Source organism: Notolepis coatsorum, assembly GCF_963971535.1.
Source record: "Notolepis coatsorum genome assembly, chromosome: 17".
Taxonomy (NCBI): domain Eukaryota; kingdom Metazoa; phylum Chordata; class Actinopteri; order Aulopiformes; family Paralepididae; genus Notolepis; species Notolepis coatsorum.
In genome coordinates, this window is record NC_140181.1 from 10549633 (window position 1) to 10576125 (window position 26493).

The 26493-nt window shown below is 41.9% G+C and overlaps 2 protein-coding genes across 5 annotated transcripts in view; one reads left to right on the forward strand and one right to left on the reverse strand.

Annotated features, from left to right (window-relative positions):
* Nucleotides 1-5428, forward strand: part of pkig (protein kinase (cAMP-dependent, catalytic) inhibitor gamma) — a 63012-nt gene extending 57584 nt beyond the window's left edge. For 2 of the 4 annotated variants that reach the window (XM_084333817.1, XM_084333816.1), the window contains 2 exons: nucleotides 873-1057; nucleotides 5185-5346. In XM_084333817.1, the coding sequence (XP_084189943.1) occupies nucleotides 901-1057; nucleotides 5185-5270 (243 nt within the window). In that variant the 5' untranslated portion in view covers nucleotides 873-900 and the 3' untranslated portion in view covers nucleotides 5271-5346. Of the gene's footprint in view, nucleotides 1-872; nucleotides 1058-5184 lie in introns of those variants that run through there. The other 2 variants (XM_084333818.1, XM_084333819.1) reach the window with 2 other exon arrangements.
* A 4858-nt stretch (nucleotides 5429-10286) lies between these two features.
* Nucleotides 10287-26493, reverse strand: part of ada (adenosine deaminase) — a 75185-nt gene continuing 58978 nt past the window's right edge. The window contains exons 7-11 of the mRNA XM_084334038.1: nucleotides 21398-21469; nucleotides 19007-19108; nucleotides 17515-17582; nucleotides 14681-14810; nucleotides 10287-10417 (exon numbers count right to left, since the gene is read on the reverse strand). Coding sequence (XP_084190164.1) covers nucleotides 10313-10417; nucleotides 14681-14810; nucleotides 17515-17582; nucleotides 19007-19108; nucleotides 21398-21469 — 477 coding nt within the window. The 3' untranslated portion in view covers nucleotides 10287-10312. The remainder of the gene's footprint in view (nucleotides 10418-14680; nucleotides 14811-17514; nucleotides 17583-19006; nucleotides 19109-21397; nucleotides 21470-26493) is intronic.

The window sequence follows — 26493 nt, forward strand, 5'->3', positions numbered from 1 at the left end:
AGAGACTCATGTCTGGAAGTCAGATCGTGAGCAAAGTTATGAAATGTTTTATTTTTTAATATATATATATATGATCAGTTTGAATGTTTAAGAACATATTTACTGTAACAGCGAACAGTTATAGTATCTCTAAATAGTAAAAAAATCTTTTAAGTTTGTGACACCTATAGTACCTGACTGCTAAGGTGTTAAAAATACAGCCACACTTTAGATTTTTCTCTGCTCTGAGACTTGAGGTTTAACTAGATTCAAAATAATCATATCTTCTTCAAATATTTTCAGATTTCAATGTCATTCGAAAGCTTACCGTACATTCTGTACTTTCATAATCTGAACAAATGGCAGAGGGAGACGTGCCCCACAAACTGCTGGGCTCGGTCACCACTTTACCTCTTTAAAGGGGAACTATTTTACTATTTCTTTCACTATTTGGGCACTTTTACACAATTCCCGTGAGTCTATGGAACACCTCTGTAATTTTTTATTCATTGTTTTGTATTTCTAATCAAGTCCTCAAAAACAGCATTTTTTCTACCTCAAGATCTCGAGCCGTTTTGAGCCTGGGCTCCTAAACCACTGTGTGCAGCTCATCATGAGCCTGATGCCACACAGCCACATTATCATGCAGCGGTGTCTCTCTGACATCACAAATCATCACATTTTCAGATGACTCAGTTCAGTGAGGGTGAATATTGTGAGAGGAGAATTGGAAGAATGCGCCAATATGAGAATTAGAGACATGGATCATATTAATATAAGTTCACATGGCTAGGAAACAATGCTAAACACTGAAAAAGGCCATTTATAAGATAGTTCCCCTTTAAAAGACATCACCTTGATTGTCCCTTTCATGTCCCCCCTCCTCCTGGCAGGTGTAATGAGAGAGCTGGTCATGGACAGATGATGGACGTGGAGACGTCGTACTCGGAGTTCATCAGCTGTGATCGCACGGGCCGCAGGAACGCCGTGCCCGACATCGTGGGGCAGGGGGCGGCGCCCGGCGCCAGCACCAGTGAGCTCACCAAGGAGCTGGAGGGGATGGACCTGAAGGCTGCAGGTGGGCTCATGACCGCACCACGTTACATCATCTAGTCGTTCAGCTGAACGCTTTTCCCCAAAGACACTTACAGGTTCTGTACGACGAGTCAGCAGGAAGGAAGGGCACAACTCTTATCAGCGGAGTAACGACGTTCATCAAACAGTGTTGAAACTTGGGCGCTGCAGTATTGAGTGCAGAGTAGTAGAGACATATTAGTATAAGTAGGTAGTAATATAGACGTGGAAGATTAGTGGAAGAGTGCAGGATAGTAGAAGACCGTAAGAAGTAGGGTTGGGATTGGGAATCACCAGTTTCATCACGATACGATATCGATTCTTTGGACAACGATACGATATTTGCCGATATCACAAAGTCTGCCACGATACGATACGATTCGATTCAGGTGCCTGCGATCGATATGAGACGATATTATGTGGCCATTTAACACAATCGGTCACATTTAGATCAACTAAAAAAAGGCTACGGAAATGTCAATTGACGTTTTAATTTGAGCTCTTCCAGACATTTAAATGAAAAACAATCTATTGTTTTTAATACAAATAGACCTCCTGTTCACTGTAAAGTGCCACGTTTTTATATATTGAGCTTTAAGTAAAATGTTTTGGAACTCACAACACGCAAGCTAAAACCCCTTCCTCTCCCAAACCGTTCCTACAATTGTTTTATGTTGCATGATGATCATATCAACATTATCTGTCCATCCTCAGTAAATAATATCAATATAATAATACTCCTGACTTCATCTGGTATTTTCAAACGCGCGCACACACACACACAGAATGCCCCTCCCCCAGTCCCCACACACAGACAGAATGCCCCCGCCCCTCCTCCTCCTTCTCCTCTCCTCTCTCTCTTAGCTTAGTTAGCTTAAGCAGCTAATGTAATGTTAATTTAGGTCTGGCCACGCGACATGGGCATAAAAGAATGGCGACGATGCAAAGCATGTTGGATACATTTGACCCGTTGCGGGGGGGAAACTGCACAGACTTATATCGGGTCACAAAATAGAGGCTCCCTAGCGCTGCTCTGCTGAACAGAGCTCCACGGAGTTTCACAACACTGGGCGCGGGGCGGATATGACGTCGCTGTCGCCGGATTTTCAAAATAAGAGTATCGCAATATGAATCTATCTTTTTACGTTGCATCGATCCTATTTGATTATTGATAATAGATTGATATATCGATCTGGATCGATGTATCGTCCCACCCCTAGTAAGAAGGTTAGTGTGTTTATTTATATTTTTTCTTTCGTTTAAAAAAAAAACATGTCCATCTAGCATGTGGAACAATGTGTCTCTTTACTCCTACTGAACCATTAAAGGTGCTGTAAGTGGTATGTTTTTGTTAAAATTCGTGTTAAATAATATCTAACTTTATTTGTATAGCACCTTTCATTCAAGAATTGCAGCCCAAAGTGCCTCATAGCAGTGATGTAGACATAAAATAGCATAAATATAGACAATATTTATCCAATCTCCTGATTGGATAAAGTGGGAACAGGGTACCAGAAAATGTATTTTGTGTACTGCAGAGTGGAGGGACTGAGAGACCCATGTTACTGACCAGACACTCTATATATCAGTGATGGCTGTTTACTGCAGAGTGGAGGGACTGAGAGACCCATGTTACTGACCAGACACTCTATATCAGTGATGGCTGTTTACTGCAGAGTGGAGGGACTGAGAGACCCATGTTACTGACCAGACACTCTGTATCAGTGATGACTGTTTACTGCAGAGTGGAGGGACTGGGAGACCCCATGTTACTGACCAGACACTCTATATCAGTGATGTCTGTTTACTGCAGAGTGGAGGGACTGAGAGACCCATGTTACTGACCAGACACTCTATATATCAGTGATGGCTGTTTACTGCAGAGTGGAGGGACTGAGAGACCCATGTTACTGACCAGACACTCTATATCAGTGATGTCTGTTTACTGCAGAGTGGAGGGACTGAGAGACCCATGTTACTGACCAGACACTCTATATCAGTGATGTCTGTTTACTGCAGAGTGGAGGGACTGAGAGACCCATGTTACTGACCAGACACTCTATATCAGTGATGTCTGTTTACTGCAGAGTGGAGGGACTGAGAGACCCATGTTACTGACCAGACACTCTATATCAGTGATGTCTGTTTACTGCAGAGTGGAGGGACTGAGAGACCCATGTTACTGACCAGACACTCTATATCAGTGATGTCTGTTTACTGCAGAGTGGAGGGACTGGGAGACCCATGTTACTGACCAGACACTCTATATCAGTGATGTCTGTTTACTGCAGAGTGGAGGGACTGAGAGACCCATGTTACTGACCAGACACTGTATCAGTGATGACTGTTTACTGCAGAGTGGAGGGACTGAGAGACCCATGTTACTGACCAGACACTCTATATCAGTGATGGCTATTGGAATGTAGAGCTATTATTTTGACATGTAGACCAGTTATTTTAACATGTAGACCACTTATTTTAACATGTCAAACTTATCCTAACATGTAGACCACTTATCCTAACATGATGTAGACCACTGATTGAACGTATTTGAACATGTAGACTACTTATTTTAACATGGACTACTTCGTTTAACATGTAGACCACTTATTTTAACATGTAGACTACTTATTTTAACATGTAGACCACTTATTTCACACACGTAGGCCACTTATTTGAATTAAATATGCAGCAGAACATTTGCAAATGTTGTAAACGCAGCAGCAATCGATGTGACCCAAATCACCGACCCCAAATTAATTCTGAAGCAAATTAGCATATTTATCCCTTCAGTAAAACCAACAGACGGGCGCGTCGGTGCGTTCGACCCTGCCGTCAGTGAGAGGGAGAGGGAGAGAGAATATGGCCTCTCTGCTAAATGACCCGTTACGACAGCAGAATATGACTGATAGACTCCCGCTTCCTCGCCAAAACCGTTCACTAGTTTCCCCTCGATTGTGTGGAGGAACATGTTTAGATAAACCGCTCGTTGAAGTCCTGTATTTCCCCACGACGTGACCATTGTGTCGTGCTCTTATTTCCGGGGGCCAAAGAAGCGGCTTCCTGTGTCGCCGGATAAAGCGATTTGAACCGCATCGATCTTTTAAAGTCACTTTAAAGCGACGTCTCAAAATGCGCAAATGTGTCTCTTTAATGAGACGCCGACGATGATGTCGAGAGGAAGTCGTAGCTCCTTCCTCTCAGGATTGTCATTATATCCTGAAGTCTGATTAAACGGCTCACTGTGAGACACGCTAAACCACTCTGAGCTTGATTGTGATTATTAGTGTGTGTGTGTGTGTGTGTGTGTGCACAAGTGTATCCATCTGTGCATGTGTAGGATAAGGATTGTGTGTGTAAATTTTTATTTTATTTCCACTTGTGTAACATGTATTGAGTGGGAGATAGTTTGTGTGTACGCGTGTCTTTTGTCTTATTTTAACACGTAGACCATTCATTCTAACATGTAGACCACTAATTTGAACATGTAGACCACTTAGTTTAACATGTAGACTACTTAGTTTAACATGTAGACCATTCATTCTAACATGTAGACCACTTAGTTTAACATGTAGACCACTTATTTGAACATGTAGACTACTTAGTTTAACATGTAGACCATTCATTCTAACATGTAGACCACTTAGTTTAACATGTAGACCATTCGTTCTAACATGTAGACTACTTAGTTTAACATGTAGACCATTCATTCTAACATGTAGACCACTAATTTGAACATGTAGACCACTAATTTGAACATGTAGACTACTTAGTTTAACATGTAGACCATTCATTCTAACATGTAGTAGACCACTAATTTGAACATGTAGACTACTTAGTTTAACATGTAGACCATTCATTCTAACATGTAGTAGACCACTAATTTGAACATGTAGACTACTTAGTTTAACATGTAGACCATTCATTCTAACATGTAGTAGACCACTAATTTGAACATGTAGACCACTTATTTGCACATACCTTATTTTAACAAACAAAATACCACTTACAGCTCCTTTAATGGCACACGGCTCGCTCACTATGGAATATTATTATGAATAGTCTTTTGAACTGAAGTCTGTTGTTGTTGTTGTTGAGCTCCGTCTTGTCTTCTCTCCTCTCTCTCTCCAGAAGGAGGAGATCCCGGGGCCCCACCACCCCCCGTGGGGGACGGCTCTGCCAGCCAAGACGCCCAAGGAAACGGGGGCCCGTCCTAGACCACTCCAGAGACGAGAGGGGGGGGGGGGGGGGGGGGGGGTGTAGTAGAATGGAAGAGTGGGTGAAAGAAAGAGAGGGAGAGGGAGGGAAAAAGAAAACGAGAGGGAGAGAATCCATCGGTTGTCCTAACGGGACACACTCGTCTCACAGCCCCCCCCCCCCCCCCCCCCGGTCCTCGCGTCCCACGGTGAGGGACATCTCGTCTCACCGTGTCCGCTCTAGTTTTTTTTTATTTTGTTTGTTTTGGAGCCTTTAATCGGTGGGAAGGAGGGAGGGAGGGAGGGAGGGAGGGAGGGAGGGAGGGAGGGGGGAGGGGGGGGGGGGAGGGAGGGAGGGGGCCCAAGCTGCATGCCTCTCTGTCTCTCAGATCAGATGGCAACACGGCGAAAAGGAGGAGGGAGTAGAGACCACGGACCGTGGAGATGCGCTGCTCTTAAAAAAAAAATGTAAACCCACAAAATCAAGCCGCTAGTTAGTGATTTGTATCCCTGAGACATGAGAAAGCACAGACACTCTGGAGACGGATTGAGCCGAAACACGCTAATCATTTATAAAGAGGTGACTCGAAAACACTGTTCCCGCCGAACGTGGAATCAAGAAGAGTCGACGCCTAAAATATTCATAATCACCCCGTTTGTCCTTTTTTCTTTTGATGTTTTCCCGTGTGTTTCTGAACCTCTCTTGCTTTTTTTTTTTTCTTTATCGTTTTCCTTTTTTCTTTTTCTTTTAAAAGTAACACGTGTAAATTGCAGTTATACTGTATGGAGGTCATATTTATTGCAAAACGTTCAGTGACTTTGTAATAGGAATTTTTCTTTGTGTAATAAAATACTTAATACGACTCTACCGTAACAGTTTGTGTTCATGTTTTTAAGCACATAGGTTTGTACACTGGATGGGGAAAGATGGCTATATGGCTCCGTTCACACTGCAGGCCTGTTTGTACACTGGATGGGGAAAGATGGCTATATGGCTCCGTTCACACTGCAGGCCTGTTTGTACACTGGATGGGGAAAGATGGCTATATGGCTCCGTTCACACTGCAGGCCTGTTTGTACACTGGATGGGGAAAGATGGCTATATGGCTCCGTTCACACTGCAGGCCTGTTTGTACACTGGATGGGGAAAGATGGCTATATGGCTCCGTTCACACTGCAGGCCTGTTTGTACACTGGATGGGGAAAGATGGCTATATGGCTCCGTTCACACTGCAGGCCTGTTTGTACACTGGATGGGGAAAGATGGCTATATGGCTCCGTTCACACTGCAGGCCTGTTTGTACACTGGATGGGGAAAGATGGCTATATGGCTCCGTTCACACTGCAGGCCTTGACGCTTAATTATTTTAGTTTGGCTGTTCATTGCTCGCGGGGCGACAGTGGCTCGGGAGGTAGAGCAGTCGTCTGGTAATCCGGAGGTTCCCGTTCTAGTTAAACCTCAAGTCTCAGAGCAGAGAAACCGGATCTAAATACAATCTAAAGTTTGGCTGCATTTTTAACACCTTGGCAGTCAGGTACCTACTGTAGGTGTCACAAACTGCCTTTTTTATTTGCCTATTTAGAGATACTATAACTGTTAGCTGTTACAGTAAATGTGTTCTTAAACATTCAAACTGTGATAATATGGGGGGGGGGGGGGGGGGGGGATACTAAAAAATATTGGATTCACATCGGACTTCCAGACATGAGTCTCTTACCGCTGGGCCTGGTCACATAATGAGCAAAGAAATCCGATTTGGGCCACTTTCGCCTGCAGTGTGACTGTGACCTATTGGATCAGAAATGAATGGACTAGAGCATTTAACAAAAGCACTGATCCTTTTTTGGGAGTCCGAGCCAGCAGAGTGGTTCCAGACATAAATATTATTGACTCCAGCCTTTGTGTGGATTAACGTGGCAACAGGAAGCGAGTGTTTACCTCTCCACCTAGCATGGTTCCAGCGATCCCGTCTGTGACGTCATTCACTGAAGATACAAGATGATGCAGCGTTTATTCTTAATACAAATATTTTTTTTTTTTTTTTTTGCCAAATACCTCTTGGGATGATTTCCACTTCGAGGGTACACTACTCAAATACCACTTTTCTCAGGTTGGCACCGAGGTGTTATTTATGCTATAAAGTTATGTACTACAGTGACGACTCTTTGAACAAAGTTAGTTCTCAATTTACTCCAGCTGTTTCAGGTGACATTTTAATGTTGTAAAAGATTTGTATTGTCTTCAGTGTAAATTACCCCCCCCCCCCCCCCCCCCATGCGTTATTATAGTACATGTAAGTACTTATTCATTAGTAAAATACAAAAAGGAAACAAAAACAATGCTTTAAATGAACCCTCCCTCCCCCCTCAAATATATATTAAGTGAATGACTGAATCTAGGTCATTCTGAACTGTAAAACCACTTCTGTTGACAAAAGGTCTTCCTTCGACCATTGGGATGACAGAATACTGCCACCTACTGGTCACATGTAGGATTACAATATTTGGCATTGAGCTGGTTCACCTGATGCATTCAACATGTTTTATATATGAAATAACAGTTCAAAAAGCATCTCTTTGCACCAAAGGTAAAAGACTAGGAGGTATGCCAGGCATCTGGTTTCTCCCGGGTCGCCCTCGGGGCATCCAGCTGCGATTCACAGTATAGTATAATTTCCACATCGGTTAAGAAGAACACGCCAACATTTTGGGAAATTAGCTTACCGTCTTCTCCAGAGAGAGACAAGAAGATGGATACAAGTTTCCTCTCTGTGCGTTCAGTAGAAAGCTATCTGGCTGCACGTTAGCCTAGCTTAGCACAATGAATGGAAGCGGACAGTGCCGGTTAGCCTTCGGGAGAGGTGTTCGTTGGACAATGCCTAGGCTAACTGGCACTGTCCGCTTCTATCTTCTTGTCTCTCTCTGGAGAAGACGTTAAGCTAATTTCCCAAAATATTGGCGTGTTCTTTTAAAAGCGCCATATTCCTTCACACATCCATCTTCATCATCCTGTATTATCTTATCTTATGTAATATAAAGTTAGTAGGTAGTATATTTGCTTAGCTATGATGTAGGGCTGCCCTCTACTTAGTTGGAGGGCAGTGAGTTATATCTAATGAAGTTGAGCACAGTATCTGGTGAGCACTAGATTTAAAGGTGCTATAGATAACACCCAGCCACTAGATGTCGCACAAGAGCACCAGCATGTAATTTATCCAAACGGGTGCATTGCACGTGGGGGAAGTAGGGAGGAGATACATACGCGTGACATGTAAACAACAACATACATTTTGGACCCATAACATTATTTAAAAATTATAAATTAAATGTTTTGGGTGGGAAAGTAATACTTTTATTCCGCACCATTCTAAAAGCTCTGGATGTTTATTTATTTATAATTTTTTTATTAAATGACATAACATTTTGTATCTATAGCACCTTTAACAAGGCCCTTCTGCATAACTGCACGTGGGAAATAAAATATTATACATTTGTTGATAAAAATCTACTAAAAAGTAAAAAAAAAAAAAAAAGTCATTGCTTCGCCAACAAATTCCCTTAGTGATGTGCAGAATGTAGCTGTATCATGCAAAATGTTGCAGATTTATTACCCACACTTGACGAAGGAACGCAGCAGGGATTTATCACTGAATATATAACGGACCCATCTCAAACTCTGTCCTCTTTTTCTCGACCCTCCAATCACAACTGTTGCTTTTCCACAGTTGTGATTGGAGGATCACGAAAAAGAGGGCAGGGTTTGAGAACGGTGGCTTTTGTGATTTTGTTTTGGTTTATGATGATAAAGATATTTCAAGAATCAACACGTTATAGTTAATGTTTCGTAAACCATTCACATGCTCTGCAAAATGTAAACAACCCCCCCCCCCCCGCCTCCCCTCCCCTGAGACATAGTGCACTTTTAAGACCATGTTATCTTTTCACAAATTGCACAGTAAACAAAAAGGTAGTATCAAAAGTATTTGAACGGAGTGCTCAGCTAGAACACTGATAACACACAAGCTGAACGATGACGACGTATAACGTTAAATTATTATAGTCGTCTTGTGATGTATATATATATAGTGTACATTACTGGGTATATGGCTGGTTATGTGGTTTCAACTGAGGAAAGAGACTTTCCATTGTGACCGGAGTGGTGGTGGTGGTGTTAGTGGTGGTGCAGGGGGGGGGTATGGTTGCAAAGTGGTTTGTTCCTGGGTTGACTTAACCCTTTCACTACCACACTACCAACGGGTTAACCCTTTCACTGCCACACGACAACAAAGGGTTAACCCTTTCACACAACCGCACCACAGAAGGTTAACCCTTTCACTACCACACTACAGACGGGTTTTAAGTTCCGTCTGTACTTGTGTGGTAGTGAAAAGTTAACCTTCTGTGTAGTGTGTGGTAGTGAAAGGGTTAAGTGGTTAGAGGCCACTCCTCCAGGGCTCCCTCAGAGCCCTCAGCTCCCTCAGTCTGCAGCATCCCATAGGCCTCGTAGAGCATGTTGAGCAGGTCCTTCTCCTCCAGGGCTCCCTCAGTCTGCAGCATCCCATAGGCCTCGTAGAGCAGGTTGAGCAGGTCCTTCTCCTCCAGGGCTCCCTCAGTCTGCAGCATCCCATAGGCCTCGTAGAGCAGGTTGAGCAGGTCCTTCTCCTCCAGGGCTCCCTCAGCTCCCTCAGCTCCCTCAGTCTGCAGCATCCCATAGGCCTCGTAGAGCAGGTTGAGCAGGTCCTTCTCCTCCAGGGCTCCCTCAGAAGGACGTGGTCAGCAGCATCCCGTAGGCCTCGTAGAGCAGGTTGAGCAGGTCCTTCTCCTCCAGGGCTCCCTCAGAAGGACGTGGTCAGCAGCATCCCGTAGGCCTCGTAGAGCAGGTTGAGCAGGTCCTTCTCCTCCAGGGCTCCCTCAGAAGGACGTGGTCTGCAGCATCCCGTAGGCCTCGTAGAGCAGGTTGAGCAGGTCCTTCTCCTCCAGGGCTCCCTCAGAAGGACGTGGTCTGCAGCATCCCGTAGGCCTCGTAGAGCAGGTTGAGCAGGTCCTTCTTCTCCAGGGCTCCCTCAGAAGCCCGTGGTCTGCAGCATCCCGTAGGCCTCGTAGAGCAGGTTGAGCAGGTCCTTCTTCTCCTTCTCCGGCAGGAAGCTGGACTGGGCTGAGCAGATGTTCTACAAGGCAAGCAGAGTCCCTCAGGTTTGTTGTTTTTTAACCTCTTAACACTTTGATTGCCACGCAGTATGCCCATCCTTATGCCAAGTCTGCCAGCGCTGTAATCCTATAGAGATTCTTTGCAGGGCTATAACTTTTTTTTAATATTATAGCTATATCGACATTACTATGGCCCATTCAACATCGGGTATCTGTCGTTCCGGATGTGGGAACGTTATATTTTTTCATTCATACATGGGTGTGTTAATACCGTCTTTAATATAAGTATGTTTTTAAGGTTTTCTGCTGTAATTCCAAAAACGCGAGTTATAGGCCCTGACGCATATGATAGATTATCGATTGGCGTTTATTTCCTATACACGCTATATTAAAAAATTAAAATGTATATGATCGGTATATATTATGCTTCATCATGCGTGAAAGAAAGGGGGGGGGGGGGGTCGTTTATAATTCCTTGATCGTCAGTAACGGCTTTATTTAGTATGGGTTGATATATTGATCAGACTGTTTGCAAACAAAGAAACGCACAATCGGGCTGAAAATAACGTTACTGTCCTCTTACCGTTCGCCGATGAGACTGGAAGAAAAATATCCCAATTATTTGACGCCGCTCGCCTAGATCCATTTCCGGTTTGTATGGCGCAATAAACGCCGAAATCATATAGATTATTGCGTTATTGAAGCGATCCAAATGCACGCCAGTGTTCGTCTGGACCCACGTAAATAGATATTACTGCCGGAGGGATTTCCTCCACGCACCGATCACAACTTCCGGTTTTGAGAGTGTAACTCGCCCGACCATCCACCAGGCGGCGGTATTGAGGCGTTGCAATCTCATTCAGGGTCCCGCTGCAGCTCCGGAGGTTGGCTGGATGAATTATGAATGCCATGGTAAAAAAATGTAATATTGATTTAAAAAACGGCTTACGCCGTTGTTGCCGTTCAACGCATGGCGGCCAAAAACGGCGTAACTCGTTTATGGCGACCAATGTGTTAACATTCCTGCTAATTTAATCGAAAGGCCGAAAGTAAATTGAACCATTCGTAGCACATGCATAAGTATGGTCTCTTTTTCTGAACTGACGCTCGTTGGCTGTTTGGTCTTATAACCCAAGGTTGGAAGCACGTAATAGGTCAAGCAGGGTGTCAATCAAATGGTGTCCATTTTAGCTTTCAAACGATGTGCTGCTTCAGAGATACTAAAACAATGGGACACTGACAGGCGACGGTAAATGTACTGTGACATGTACATCACGGCCGAGGGCGGGCTGTCAGAACGTTAACAGGTTAATATATCGTTTTTCTTTCTTCTTCTCTATATTTTCTATGCAGTCTAACTGAAGCAGTTTGAGTTTGTCGCTGTTAAAAACCGACGAATCCCACTTATCGTCGACCACTGGGATTGTAATCCATCGCCGGCTGTGTTTGCACACAATCTACTTCACTTTGGAGAAAAGCGTCAGCAAAATGACTAGAGGTGAATGTACAGAGACCGATAATGTCACTTGAGTTAAATTCAGGGGAAGGGGTTTGAGTAATTTTACCTGTAATACACGTAATTTCCTTTTTGGACAGGTGTTTCCAAGTCGGGTAGACCGTCCTGCATGTGGCCCTAGTCGTATACAGTAGTCGTATAGTCCCTAGTCCCTAGTCTTATACAGTAGTCGTATAGCCCCTAGTCGTATACAGTAGTTGTATAGTCCCTAGTCGTATACAGTAGTCGTATAGTCCCTAGTCGTATAGTCCCTAGTCGTATAGTCCCTAGTCGTATAGTCCCTAGTCGTATACAGTAGTCGTATAGTCCCTAGTCGTATACAGTAGTCGTATAGTCCCTAGTCGTATACAGTAGTCGTATACTCCCTAGTCGTATACAGTAGTCGTATAGTCCCTAGTCGTATACAGTAGTCGTATACAGTAGTCGTATACAGTAGTCATATAGTCCCTAGTCGTATACAGTAGTCTTATAGTCCCTAGTCATATACAGTAGTCGTATAGTCCCTAGTCGTATACAGTAGTCTTATAGTCCCTAGTCATATACAGTAGTCGTATAGTCCCTAGTCGTATACAGTAGTCTTATAGTCCCTAGTCGTATACAGTAGTCGTATAGTCCCTAGTCATATACAGTAGTCTTATAGTCCCTAGTCGTATACAGTAGTCTTATAGTCCCTAGTCATATACAATAGTCGTATAGTCCCTAGTCGTATACAGTAGTCGTATAGTCCCTAGTCATATACAGTAGTCTTATAGTCCCTAGTCGTATACAGTAGTCTTATAGTCCCTAGTCATATACAGTAGTCGTATAGTCCCTAGTCGTATACAGTATGGGATAACTCCGTGCAACATAGGTGAAGAGATTTACTCTCGCGGAGCACTGTGTGGATTCTTAAAAAACGATTTGATAACTTTTTATTCTCGGTTGTAAGTACGGCTAGTCGACACGGCTCCCTGTCAGCCATCAGGCTTATGAATACTATTCAGTCATTCAGATTTGAATGTATTTGAAGTATTTTACGTTGATTTTATTCTACTGTTCATATAAATCACACTCGGCACCGTCACTTTCTCTTACATCACTATTATGCTGGTTTCTATTGTGTTTTTTGTGTATTGCATTGTTCTATTGTGTATTATATTGCTATGCTGTAGGTCTACGGACTTGTATTTTGAAGAGCAGGACCACTGGTCACGTAGCAGACAGCGCACCTGTGTTTGAACGTGGATGAAGCTACGCGCTCCAACAGGTCACACGGACTCTCCTGAGGTTTGATAAGGAGACGTCGGACAGGCCGCGCAAAATTGGCCTTTTCATTTGGATTTTGCACCATGAAACCCAGCCGACTGCGCAGGGTGACCTCTGAGGATCCTAAAAGCGTCTGCTTTTTCAGTGATAAACAATTATTTACATTTAGTCATTTAGCTGAACAATTTCATCCAAAGCGATTTACAGGTTCTGTACGACAAGTCAGCAGGAAGGGCACAACTCTTACAACTGAGTAACAATGTTCATCAAACTGTTGAAACCTGGGTGCTGCAGTGTTGAGTGCACAGTAGTAGCGACATATTAGTATAGTAGGTAGTAATATAGACAAGGAAGATTAATTAGTGGAAGAGTGCATGATAGTAGAAGACAGTAAGAAGGTTAGTCGTTTGCTTTTAGGAGTGGATTATAGGATTATCGAAGCCAGTCGCTAAAGTTTGACCAGATTCAAGATTCAAGAGATTTATCCGCGCACATACATACACAAGACATGTAGTGAAATGAAGGTGGCCATGCCCGCAAAAAATACAAATAATAATAGAATAGACATGATAAAAGTACTAAGAGAAAATACAATACAATGCTAAGCTTACAAATGAAAGGTAATGAGTCCTTCCTACCTAGAGAGAAGAGAGTAAGTAAAGGGTTAACGTGCAAAAAAACAATAGAGGCCTTGCAACGTTTGTGTGTAGTTCTCTTTCATCCAACATGGCTGCCCCGTAACCAACAACGATCACAATCAAAAGACAAACACCTCGTTTCCGTGCAGCAGGTGGAGCAGGTAAAACACTGGAAAAGCATGACATCACTGTTCCACTGTGACCTGTTTACAAGATCCAGTAACAAGACACCAGGTGACTTCATCCGGCCTCCCAGCAACGGGCTAAACGAGCGTATACCATGTATTCTGGCCTCACCAGAATAAGCACACACACACACACACACACACACACACACACACATGAACACCACACACACACACACACACACACACACACACACACACACACACACACACACACACACACACACACACACACACACACACACACACACACACACACACACACACACACACACACACACACACACACACACACACACACACACACAAACTACACTACAAAAAGGTCACTTTAAAAACAGATCTGTATATTATTGTATATATTACTCAGTGCCTTTATTTCTTAACCCTTTCACTGCCACACGACAGAAGGTTAACCCTTTACTATCACACAACCGACGGTGTATTGTCGCAGTGAAAAGGTTAACCATTTTGGCAGTGCGGCAGTGAAAGGGTTAAGCTTAGCATTGTATTTTATTCGTATACGTTTTTTTTTATCATGTCTACTATTTTATTAATCTATTTTATTATTTGTATTTTTGTACAATCGAGGCGGGCATGGCCACCTACATTTCACTGCATGTCTCGTGTAGCCTATGACTGTGACCAATAAAACTCTTGAATCTTGAATCTAAGTTATACCATGTGTCCTGGCCTCACCAGTCTCTTGAACTCCTCCTCGGTGAAGCCCATGTGTTTCTGTGCCGTGCTGTAGTCCAGCTGGAGGGTGGAGTTGAAGATCAGGGGGTCGTCTGTGTTGAGGGAGTAGTTCGCCTTGTCCTCCCTGAACCTGGACGTGTCGAGACGAGGGGATTATTATTAATATTAATAATAATAATACCACTAACTTTATTTGTATAGCACCTTTCATACAAGAATTGCAGCTCAAAGTGCTCCACAGCAATAAAAAAAATACTAAATTAGCACAAAATTGGCAGATCAATGCATTAAGTGCAGACATATAAAACTAGCATAAAATAGGTAGCAGCAAATCACATAGTTTTTCACATTAGGTTCCAACGTCCCAACGTACGGTTTGATTCTATGGCAGTTTTAAAATAGACAGTAACACAAAGAGTAAAATATAATAGACAGAGTAAAATAGTGAAATAGTGCAGTACAATAAAATAGTTTGTCAAATAGAATAGTGTAAAATTATGAAATCCACTTGTTCACATCTTAAACGCATCCTAAACACATCTTAAACACATCCTAAACACATCTTAAACGCATCCTAAACACATCTTAAACACATCTTAAACACATCCTAAACACATCTTAAACACATCTTAAACACATCCTAAACACATCTTAAACACATCCTAAACACATCCTAAACACATCATAAACACATCCTAAACACATCTTAAACACATCATAAACACATCTTAAACGCATCATAAACGCATCTTAAACGCATCTTAAACGCATCATAAACGCATCCTAAACACATCTTAAACTCATCCTAAACACATCCTAAACACATCCTAAACACATCTTAAACACATCTTAAACACATCTTAAACACATCCTAAACACATCTTAAACACATCCTAAACACATCCTAAACACATCTTAATAAACACATCCTAAACACATCTTAATAAACACATCCTAAACACATCTTAAACATATCCTAAACACATCCTAAACACATCTTAAACACATCCTAAACACATCCTAAACACATCTTAAACACATCTTAAACACATCCTAAACACATCCTAAACACATCTTAAACACATCTTAAACACATCTTAAACACATCCTAAACACATCCTAAACACATCTTAAACACATCTTAAACACATCCTAAACACATCTTAAACACATCCTAAACACATCTTAAACACATCCTAAACACATCATAAACACATCCTAAACACATCTTAAACACATCCTAAACACATCTTAAACACATCTTAAACACATCTTAAACACATCTTAAACACATCCTAAACACATCCTAAACACATCTTAAACACATCTTAAACACATCTTAAACACATCCTAAACACATCCTAAACACATCTTAAACACATCTTAAACACATCCTAAACACATCTTAAACACATCCTAAACACATCTTAAACACATCCTAAACACATCATAAACACATCCTAAACACATCTTAAACACATCCTAAACACATCTTAAACACATCTTAAACACATCTTAAACACATCTTAAACACATCCTAAACACATCTTAAACACATCTTAAACACATCTTAAACACATCTTAAACACATCCTAAACACATCTTAAACACATCCTAAACACATCTTAAACACATCCTAAACACATCTTAAACACATCCTAAACACATCTTAAACCCATCTTAAACACATCTTAAACACATCTTAAACACATCCTAAACACATCTTAAACACATCCTAAACACATCCTAAACACATCTTAATAAACACATCCTAAACACATCTTAATAAACACATCTTAAACACATCCTAAACACATCCTAAACACATCCTAAACACATCTTAAACACATCTTAAACACATCCTAAACACATCTTAAACACATCCTAAACACATCTTAAACACATCTTATTAAACACATCTTATTAAACACATCTTAAACACATCTTAAACAACTTAAACACATCTTAAACACATCCTAAACACATCTTAAACAACTTAAACACATCCTAAACACATCTTAAACACATCTTATTAAACACATCTTAAACAACTTAAACACATCTTAAACACATCCTAAACACATCTTAAACACATCTTAAACAACTTAAACACATCTTAAACACATCTTAAACACATCTTAAACACATCCTAAACACATCTTAAACACATCTTAAACACATCTTAAACAACTTAAACACATCTTAAACACATCCTAAACACATCTTAAACAACTTAAACACATCTTAAACACATCTTAAACACATCTTAAACACATCTTAAACAACTTAAACACATCTTAAACACATCTTAAACACATCTTAAACACATCTTAAACAACTTAAACACATCTTAAACACATCCTAAACACATCTTAAACAACTTAAACACATCTTAAACACATCTTAAACACATCTTAAACACATCTTAAACAACTTAAACACATCTTAAACACATCTTAAACACATCTTAAACACATCTTAAACACATCCTAAACACATCTTAAACACATCTTAAACAACTTAAACACATCTTAAACACATCCTAAACACATCTTAAACACATCTTAAACACATCTTAAACACATCTTAAACAACTTAAACACATCTTAAACACATCCTAAACACATCTTAAACATCTTAAACACATCTTAAACACATCTTAAACACATCCTAAACACATCTTAAACAACTTAAACACATCTTAAACACATCTTAAACAATAGCTGGACACCGTACTCTTCAGTGTTACCATACAAACCAAAGAACAAGCTAAAAACCTGTGTCAACATAACAAGACAAAGACATTGTGTTTATTGTTTATAAAGTTCTCTCACGTGATGACGGGGTGTTTGGTAAAGTCTGGGTCGCAGGCGCCGGTCAGTTTACTGGATATGGGACACACCTGAAATAACACCGCAGTACAGACGACATCAATTAATAATACTGGCACAACAGAAATAATGACCGGGCCATGTTTATCACACCTCCAAGAGTATACGAGTACTGGTCTAGGATCAGTGCTCCGAGTCACATGACCACATCATGAGCCAACCTGGCACTCCCACTTCAAGACGCTTGATAAAGGCCCGTGGCACAGTTGTACTATGCTGCATTTCTTGTGTCTCCCCACTAGGGGTCACTGTGTGACTGACTTATGTCATGAATTGTGGTACAAACAACACAACGGAACAAAACTTTCTTCCTCTGAGCAGACCAGCATTATCACACTACTGTGTTATGATAAACGGTTCCATTACATTTAACTATTTCGGGTGTATCGTCTCACACGTGAGACGGAACGTTCTAGAGAGCCGTAAATCATGGCCGTCGCTCATTAAAACCTGGGGGAGTTCTAGAATTCCGAGAGAACCTGAAAGTGTTAAAAGCCCATTAAATATGTGACTGGGCCAGCAGTGAGAGACTCATGTCTGGAAGTCAGATCGCAAGTAAACGTTTTTTGATTATCTAATACTACCATGTATGCAGATATTAAGAAGAAGAAGAAGAAGAAGAAGAAGAAGAAGAAGAAGAAGAAGAAGAAGAAGAAGAAGAAGAAGAAGAAGAAGAAGAAGAAGAAGAAGAAGAAGAAGAAGAAGAAGAAGAAGAAGAAGAAGAAGAAGAAGATTTTCAGCTGGAAATGTGCGCTAGGTGGACGCATGCCCTAAGAGGAGAAAAGGCAATATTTCCTTTAAGAAGAATGACGTTGGAACCCACATGTCAAAAAGACTGGCCTGGTCCTTTAAGAAGAATGACGTGACCCATATATTTGAATCTAATCTAACTTCGCTGATCTTCAACCTTAATCCTATGTGAGGAGGACATACTAATCATCTCGAGAGCTCAGCCACATCGGCACCCTGAGAAAGTCCTCCGGGTGATGTCACCGAGAGGAGAGAGAGGACCTCCAGCGAACTGCAGACGCTATTCCCCTCCAGACAGACACGGAACACGTTGGCGAGTTACATGTCCGATTATCACACGTCTTCCTCACAACAGATTAAGGCTAAAACAGGGTAGTGGTACCTGAGAATTTCCCCAAATCCGATACCAAGAAGTATACGAACATGCTAGCAGTCAAAGCAAAGTGGCTTAGAGAAACACATAGAAGCAAAGTAGACGTCTCTAATGAAAAATAAATACATTATATAACTCAATAGTTTTTGTCCAATCCATATACTGATGGTCTAGGAGTCTATGCTGTTCAGTAAAATCAGTGGCTCGGACTTGATACGGGCCGATACCGAAGGTTTAGTACTCTTCTGAATCAACCATGAAAAAGGGGTATCGTTGTGTCACGACTCATAGTCATCCAAGGTGGCTCCTTACCTCAAAGTGCATGTTCTGGGCCAGTAGCTGTTTGTATAGTACTTGGTCCTCCAAGGTTCTGTAACCATGTCCAACACGCTCCGCTTTCAGGACCTCTACGGCCTGGAAAGAATTTAAAAAAATAAAACACACACGTTTTATTGTATTGATTGATTGATTTGTTGTGTTGATTTCAGAATCAGAAATGTCTTTATTGCCAAGTAGTTTACACATACAAGGAATTTGATTTGGTCGTTTTTGGTGCAACAGACAATTACGGTAGAAAGAAATTAAAAAGGTAGAATAAAATTAAATGGAATATAAACTAAATGAAAATAGAAGCATAATATATAATACAATTATAAAATAAAATAGGACAGGTGTGATGGATCACGGTTTATGTGGGTTTGATTTTTGTTTATCCTTGTGTGCTTTGGATGTATTTAGGGTTTTCTCTTGCAAGCTGTCAATCACCACCAGACACCAGTTAATTGCCATGCGGCATGGCAGGTGTGTGGGCTTGATTGCCACCTGATTGGTGTCAGGTGTGAAGTAGGCTTGGTTGACTGTGTTCGGATGCTTGTTGTCCATTTCATGTTTTCCCTCAATAGTAGAGGAGTGTTCCAAGCTCATGATTCTAGGGGTTTCTCTGTCTATAGTGCTGTTGGTTTCTTTGTTGTTTTCAACTGCTAGGGAGTGGTGGTTACTTTTTTTTCTTTTTGTTATTTTATACTAGTGTTTTGTGTTTTCTATAGCTTTTATTTTTATTTATTTTATTCTATTCTATCATCGCTCTGCGATTCCAGTTTGTGTGTGTGTCTGCTTGTGTGTCCTACACCCCCCCCCCCCCCCCCCCCCCCGCCCCCAATCCTGACACCAGGGCTGTACAATTGTGCATTTACAGTCATTCCGCATCCCCTATCCCTTATCTTGACCCTGCATGCCCAACCCAACCCTTAACCAATAACGCTGTCCCACAACTGGGGACTGTGTGTTTGTCTCCTGTAGAAAAAGCTGGTTCTAATCAACTGGTTTGTAGTCCTGAAAAGTGTAGTAAAATAAGTAACAAACACGCACACACACACACACGCACACGCACACCCCATCTCGCATGGCGCCACGAGACAAAAGGCTAGCATAGAAGTGCTCTCACTCCCCTGCTAGCGGAGCACTCAGGCTATTCCTGGAGACTGCGTTTGGTTGCATACTAGACGTGTCACTGTGATGGATGGGGCTCCTTAGAATGTGGGAAGAGAGGAATGCTGCAGAAATATGAAGTTGGATATCGAGACCGGGGACAATACTAGTTTATTTATTTATCATAAACACACACACACACACACTCCTGTTTGTACTGTCACTTATTCTGCAATTCACAGTTTAGTGAGAAATATAGATTCACCACCAGCTAAGGACAGTGGAGGTTGAGTACCGTAATTCCTCTAATAGTAACCCCGGCTTGTATTTGTTTCAACTGTAGCGGGTACCAGGCTTGTATTAGGAGGAGGCCTGTATAAGAGGGAGGCCTATATTTCAAATTTTCAAACGGATCATAATGAATAAATCAACATTTTGTGTCAGTTTGAACCCAGTCAAATTTACTGGGTTCATTTATTGAAACCAAGTAATGTATGAAATAGTAAACAGTGCAATTACAGGTGGTCACTGGTCATTTCAACGTTTTCAAAGTGAAATCAAGTAACTAGCTCAGTATGCAGCTCAGTATATTAGTAACCCGGCTTGTATTAGGAGGCCGGCTTATAATTGCTTAGCTCAAGAGCGCACCCGGCCATTAATAGAGACCCGGCTTGTATTTGAGACCCGGTTACTATTAGAGGAATTACGGTACTTTATTATCTAAAGTAAGTTAGAGTGTTGTGTTCATTCAAAGTTAAAGACAGTAGAGGTTGAGTACTTTATTATCTAAAGATGGTAAGTTACAGTGTTGTGTTCATTCATAGTTAAAGACGGAGGTTGAGTACTTTATTAGCTAAAGATGGTGAGTTAGAGTGTTGTGTTTGTTCATAGTTAAAGACGGAGGTTGAGTACTTTATTAGCTAAAGATGTTAAGTTAGAGTGTTGTGTTCATTCATAGTTAGACATTAGAGGTTGAGTACTTTATTAGCTAAAGATGTTAAGTTAGAGTGTTGTGTTCATTCATAGTTAGACATTAGAGGTTGAGTACATATCTAAAGATAAGTTAGATGGCAATGTTTTGTTGTTTGTCTCACTATGCAATTAAATGATACACACCGAAATCTACACTCTCTCATCCTGCTTTCCGCAACTCCTATACTTCCTGAGTAACTTGCCCAACACTGCTTAATGGTTTTTTAAAGAGAAAGGACTGTGTTTCAGTGACGAGGTGCTTCAGGAAACCCTCCCTCCAGCCCCCAGGGGGCACTCACTCACCTCCTTCACCACGGAGGCCGGGCCAACCTCTCCCGCGTGGACCGTCCTGTGGATCCCACAACGCACCGCTTCCTGTCAACAACAACATCATCACGTCAACGGCAGGAGGAGAAGAAGAAGGTCAAACATCTGGTTTCTACATCAGTAACATTACAGTCCCCTTGTGAAGGAACCGCACATTACTTACACCATGACAACGCAGGCATGTCTCTGTTACGCATGGGATAACTTTAAGGAGCACAATGAAAATCGTTTCTGATGTTGCATTTTTTTAACAGAAGGTATTTTGACGTAAAATTATCCAGAATGATAGAACTGTTGTGAAAATGATGACTAAAGCCCATCAAGATCAACTGAATCAACCCATTTCAGATATCCAATCTAGTTCCTTTGAAATATTGCATAATATACACGGGTTACTCTGATTGGCCCATTGATTAGTCTGTCAGTTTTCAGTAGTTGTAAATGATATCAGCTAGCTAGTCCACAAACACTACTACTTGTTGTATCTATTTTATCTTAACTTTTTCTTTGTGATTTATTGTATTTTTCTTGGGACCATGTTGGAAACAAGTCGACAGACTTTCACATGTTATCCTTGTACCCCTTGTTTTTATACTATTGTATAAATTGTATGTACTAAATAAAAATCAAATCAAATCAAATCAATGAAACTAGTTTGCTGCAATTTAGCAAATGTTTGTGGTTCAAAAACATCCACAGCACCGTGACTATGTATTTATCACCTGCTAGCACAGTTATCAATGTTAATCTCCCATAGCAACCAATGACACTGGGCTCATGAATTTGTAGCGCCCCTTAGTGGTCAATTTGAATGAGGTTTTTAGGGTATGTTTCTGGTAGTTATCTGGACATACTCTTCAAATTTTAAAACAGTTAACGGTTGCATCTATGTATGTGCCGAGTTACGCCTTTTAGCATTTATTGGTTAATATCTTCAAAACTAAAAAAGATATGAACATGCCTTATACAACGTTTGATAAGCTTGATCCAGTCATGATCCACAGCAAATTCAGTAGTTATTGGACTTGTGGTTTAGGAGATGTCAAAATTGTGTTCTACATAAAATACAAGATGGCGGAAAATCCAACATGGTGAAGTGTATGGGTCCTTGAGGCAAATTTGTAAAGTGGGTATAGATAGATGTCTGTACCAAGTTTCGTGTTAATCGGACGCACAGTGTAGGAGTTATGATGACCTTTCAAAAAATTTGTAGGATTGGTGAGGATTGGACTAACGGTTGTTGACATACATCTATTTATGTGCTAAGTCATGCCTTTTTGAAGTTCATTGGTTAATATCGTGAAAACTAAAGAAGATATCACCAATCCTTACAGTAACTTTTCATAAGCTTCATCCAACAATGATCCACAGCAGATTTGGTAGCAATCGGATTTACGGTTTAGGAGGAGATTTGAAGAACCCTTGCCGTGAACAAATTAAAACCACACCTCAACTATTTTCCAGTTGATTGATGTCTGATTGGTTATTATTGGCTACTGGATTATGGTGATGACACAGTAGGGGAAGAATGAAAAGAATGCTTTTACGGTAAATGTCTTTGATTTAGTTCCGCCTGCATGACCCCCATACGTTCTTAACCGCAGGTTGGTTCTGAATTCTCTTCACACCCGGATACTGGCACTAGGCGGGCCTCATCTAACTTGACAACATAAACATTCTAGATGGTTCCTTGATTATGTCCTGTTGTACAGGGGTTAGTAGGTGGAACGGGTACCATTGATTGGAGAAATGTTTATAGTTTATTCAAGTTTTAAAATTCTGTACCAAGTTTCGTGTTAATCGGAGTTCTGACCTTTCAAAGTTAAAAAGTTTGACTTATAATTTTAGCACCCCCTTTGGGGGTCATATTCGTTAGAGACCATTTACACACAGCTTCCAATCAATGGGTCAAAGTTCATGTAGCTACCATTTATTATCTCACAGAAAAATGTATAAATAAATAAACATACAGACAAAAACAATAGGGTTTCAGCACTTCATCTGAAGCTAAAAGAATGACACTCCTGACATTAGAATTCCACAATAATAAGTACCAAGAAACCAAGAGGAACTATGTTAACGAAGAAGTGTAGGAACAAATATTACAGCGTTGGAGGCAAGCAGGTAGAAAATGGGGTAAAACGGATGCAAAGTAGAAGCCATTCTGGATTCTGCTGACGCATCACGTCTGCTGGCTAATCAAGCGTTCAGTATCACATCCAACCAGTTCCCAATCTTATGGCGACTCCTTGTTGCCCTGATCTTGGAATATCGTTATTATTATTATTGCCTTTGTTTATCCTCAAACGATGATTTACAACAATGTGGATCCAGAGGTTGTGTGGTTAAGATAACACCTGGTATTAGTGTGCGGAGTGGACTCTGCTCTCCATGCTCTGCACGTTTCATTTAGCGTCCGCCTTTGTGACACTAATAATGAAAGCAGATGTTGCAATGTAATCCACCATCTTAGTCCTGGATGCCAGTGGAAGGTCTCAAGAGTCTAAAAGGCTAACTCTGAATCGGTGAGAAATAATGTTTCTCAGGAAGATGATATATATATAAATGCTGTTGAAATGAGTCCCTTCAGAGCCACATCACGCTACGATTTTCTGTGGTCAAGACAGTGTTTGTAATTTTTTCCAGAGTGTTAATGTTCTGGGTACCCATCAAGTTCAAGTTTTGTTTTGTTCGTCACATATAAGGTACATGTACATTATAGTGAAATGCTTGGTTCTGTGTGACCCTTCTGAGATTATGCTTCATACAGTAAAATGAGGTAGAAGAGGTGGTGCAAATCTTTTAGGAATAAATAGATTAAAATATGGTGTAATGTTTAAAAAGTGTTTAAACCAAAAAAAAGTTACAATGGTTAAAAGTATTCATAATTACGCTGGTGGTCTCGCGAGAGGTTAAGCGTTGGGCCGTGACGTCAGAGGAGTCACTCCAAGCTGCACTTGAATGCACAGACTGGAGTGTATTCCGTGATAACACAGCCAATATTAACGAATACACCAAAACGGTAATTGACTATGTCTGTACTCTGGTAGAAGAAACAATCCCCTCCACCAAAATTAAAATCTACCCAAATCAAAAGCCCTGGGTAGACAAATCCGTCCGTGAGGCTCTGAAAGTGCGCACATCAGCATACAACACTGGGCTGGTGACAGGCAACATGGAAGAACACAAGATGGCAAGATACAACGTCAGGAGAGCAGTAATAGAGGCAAAACGGCGTTACAGGGATAAAGTTGAACTTCAGTTTGAACAGGCTGACTCTAGAGGCATGTGGCAGGGCCTCAGAACAATGACAGACTACAAAGGCACCCCCCTCAAACTGAACAGTGACATCTCCTTAGCAAATGATCTCAATTCCTTCTATGCGAGGTTTGAGGCTGTGAATAACAACACCAGCCTACAAACCACGGCAATGGGGGGGGGGGGGGGGGTCTGCTGATGGAGACTCAGTGTTCAGGGTAACAGAGCATGAGGTGAGACGGATCTTTAAAAAAGTGAATATCAGGAAGGCAGCAGGACCGGACGGCATCCCCGGCCGCGTCCTAAAAGTCTGTGCCGACCAACTGGCCCCGGTATTCACTGACATCTTCAACCTGTCCTTGGAACAGGCTGTCATCCCCACCTGTCTGAAGAAGTCCACCATCATCCCTGTACCCAAAAAATCTACGCCCGCTTGCCTCAACGACTACCGCCCTGTAGCCCTCACCTCCATAGCCATGAAGTGCTTTGAGAAGCTAGTGAAGGGCTACATCTGTTCCTCCCTCCCCATCAACCTGGACCCTCTGCAATTTGCATATCGCCCCAACAGGTCCACGGAGGACGCCATAGCCCATGTGCTGCACACAGCAGCATCACACCTGGACAAGAGGCAGGGGAACTATGTGAGAATGCTGTTCATCGACTACAGCTCAGCATTCAATACCATAGTCCCCTCCAAACTCATAGCCAAGCTCAGGGACCTGGGCTTGAACTATGACCTCTGCCAGTGGGTCTTGGACTTCCTGACGGGCAGACCCCAGGTGGTAAGAGCCGGCAACTGCACCTCCTCATCCATCACGCTCAACATAGGGGCCCCCCAGGGCTGTGTTCTGAGCCCCCTCCTCTACTCCCTGTACACACATGACTGCGTAGCACAGCGGAACAACAACACCATCATCAAATTTGCTGATGACACAGTAGTGGTGGGCCTGATCTCTGCCAACGACGAAAGGGCCTACCTGGAAGAGGTAGAGAACCTGTCACAGTGGTGTCAGGAGAACTGCCTCTCCCTGAACGTCAACAAAACAAAAGAGATGATTGTGGACTTCAGGAGGTCGGGGGTCAAGGACTACAGCCCCCTCAGCATCGACGGGGCACCGGTTGAGAGAGTGAACAGTTTCAAGTACCTCGGAGCCCACATATCCGAGGACTTGACATGGACCACATACATTGACAGTGTTGTGAAGAAGGCACGACAACGCCTCTACTTCCTCAGGCGCCTAAGGAAGTTCCAAGTCAGTCAGAAGATCCTTAGGAACTTCTACTCATGTACAATAGAGAGCATCCTGACCGGCAACATCACCTCCTGGTTTGGGAATAGCACTGCACAAGACCGTAGCAGACTACAAAGAGTGACACGTTCAGCTGAACGCACAATTGGAGGGGGGCTTCCCACCCTCCAGAACATTTACAACAAGCGGTGCAAGGGGAAGGCTAAGAGAATTATTAAGGACTCGAGCCACCCGAACAACTGCCTCTTTGAACTGCTGCGGTCAGGCAAGCGATACCGGAGTCTTAAGGCGAGCACAGAAAGACTCAGAAGAAGCTTCTATCCCCAGGCCATCAGGCTGCTAAACGAACAATAAACACTATGCAACAACCATCAAATGCACACAGCACACACACCCACACGCACACACTCACTCAAACAAACAACACACTGCAGCACCCACTCTCCACACTTTAGATCACACAAACACACTTTACACTTTATATTTATTGATTAAGGATTTGCACTACAACTCGTACACCTACTGTGAATTGTACCTAAATTGCACCTCGTCCCATTTCTGCCT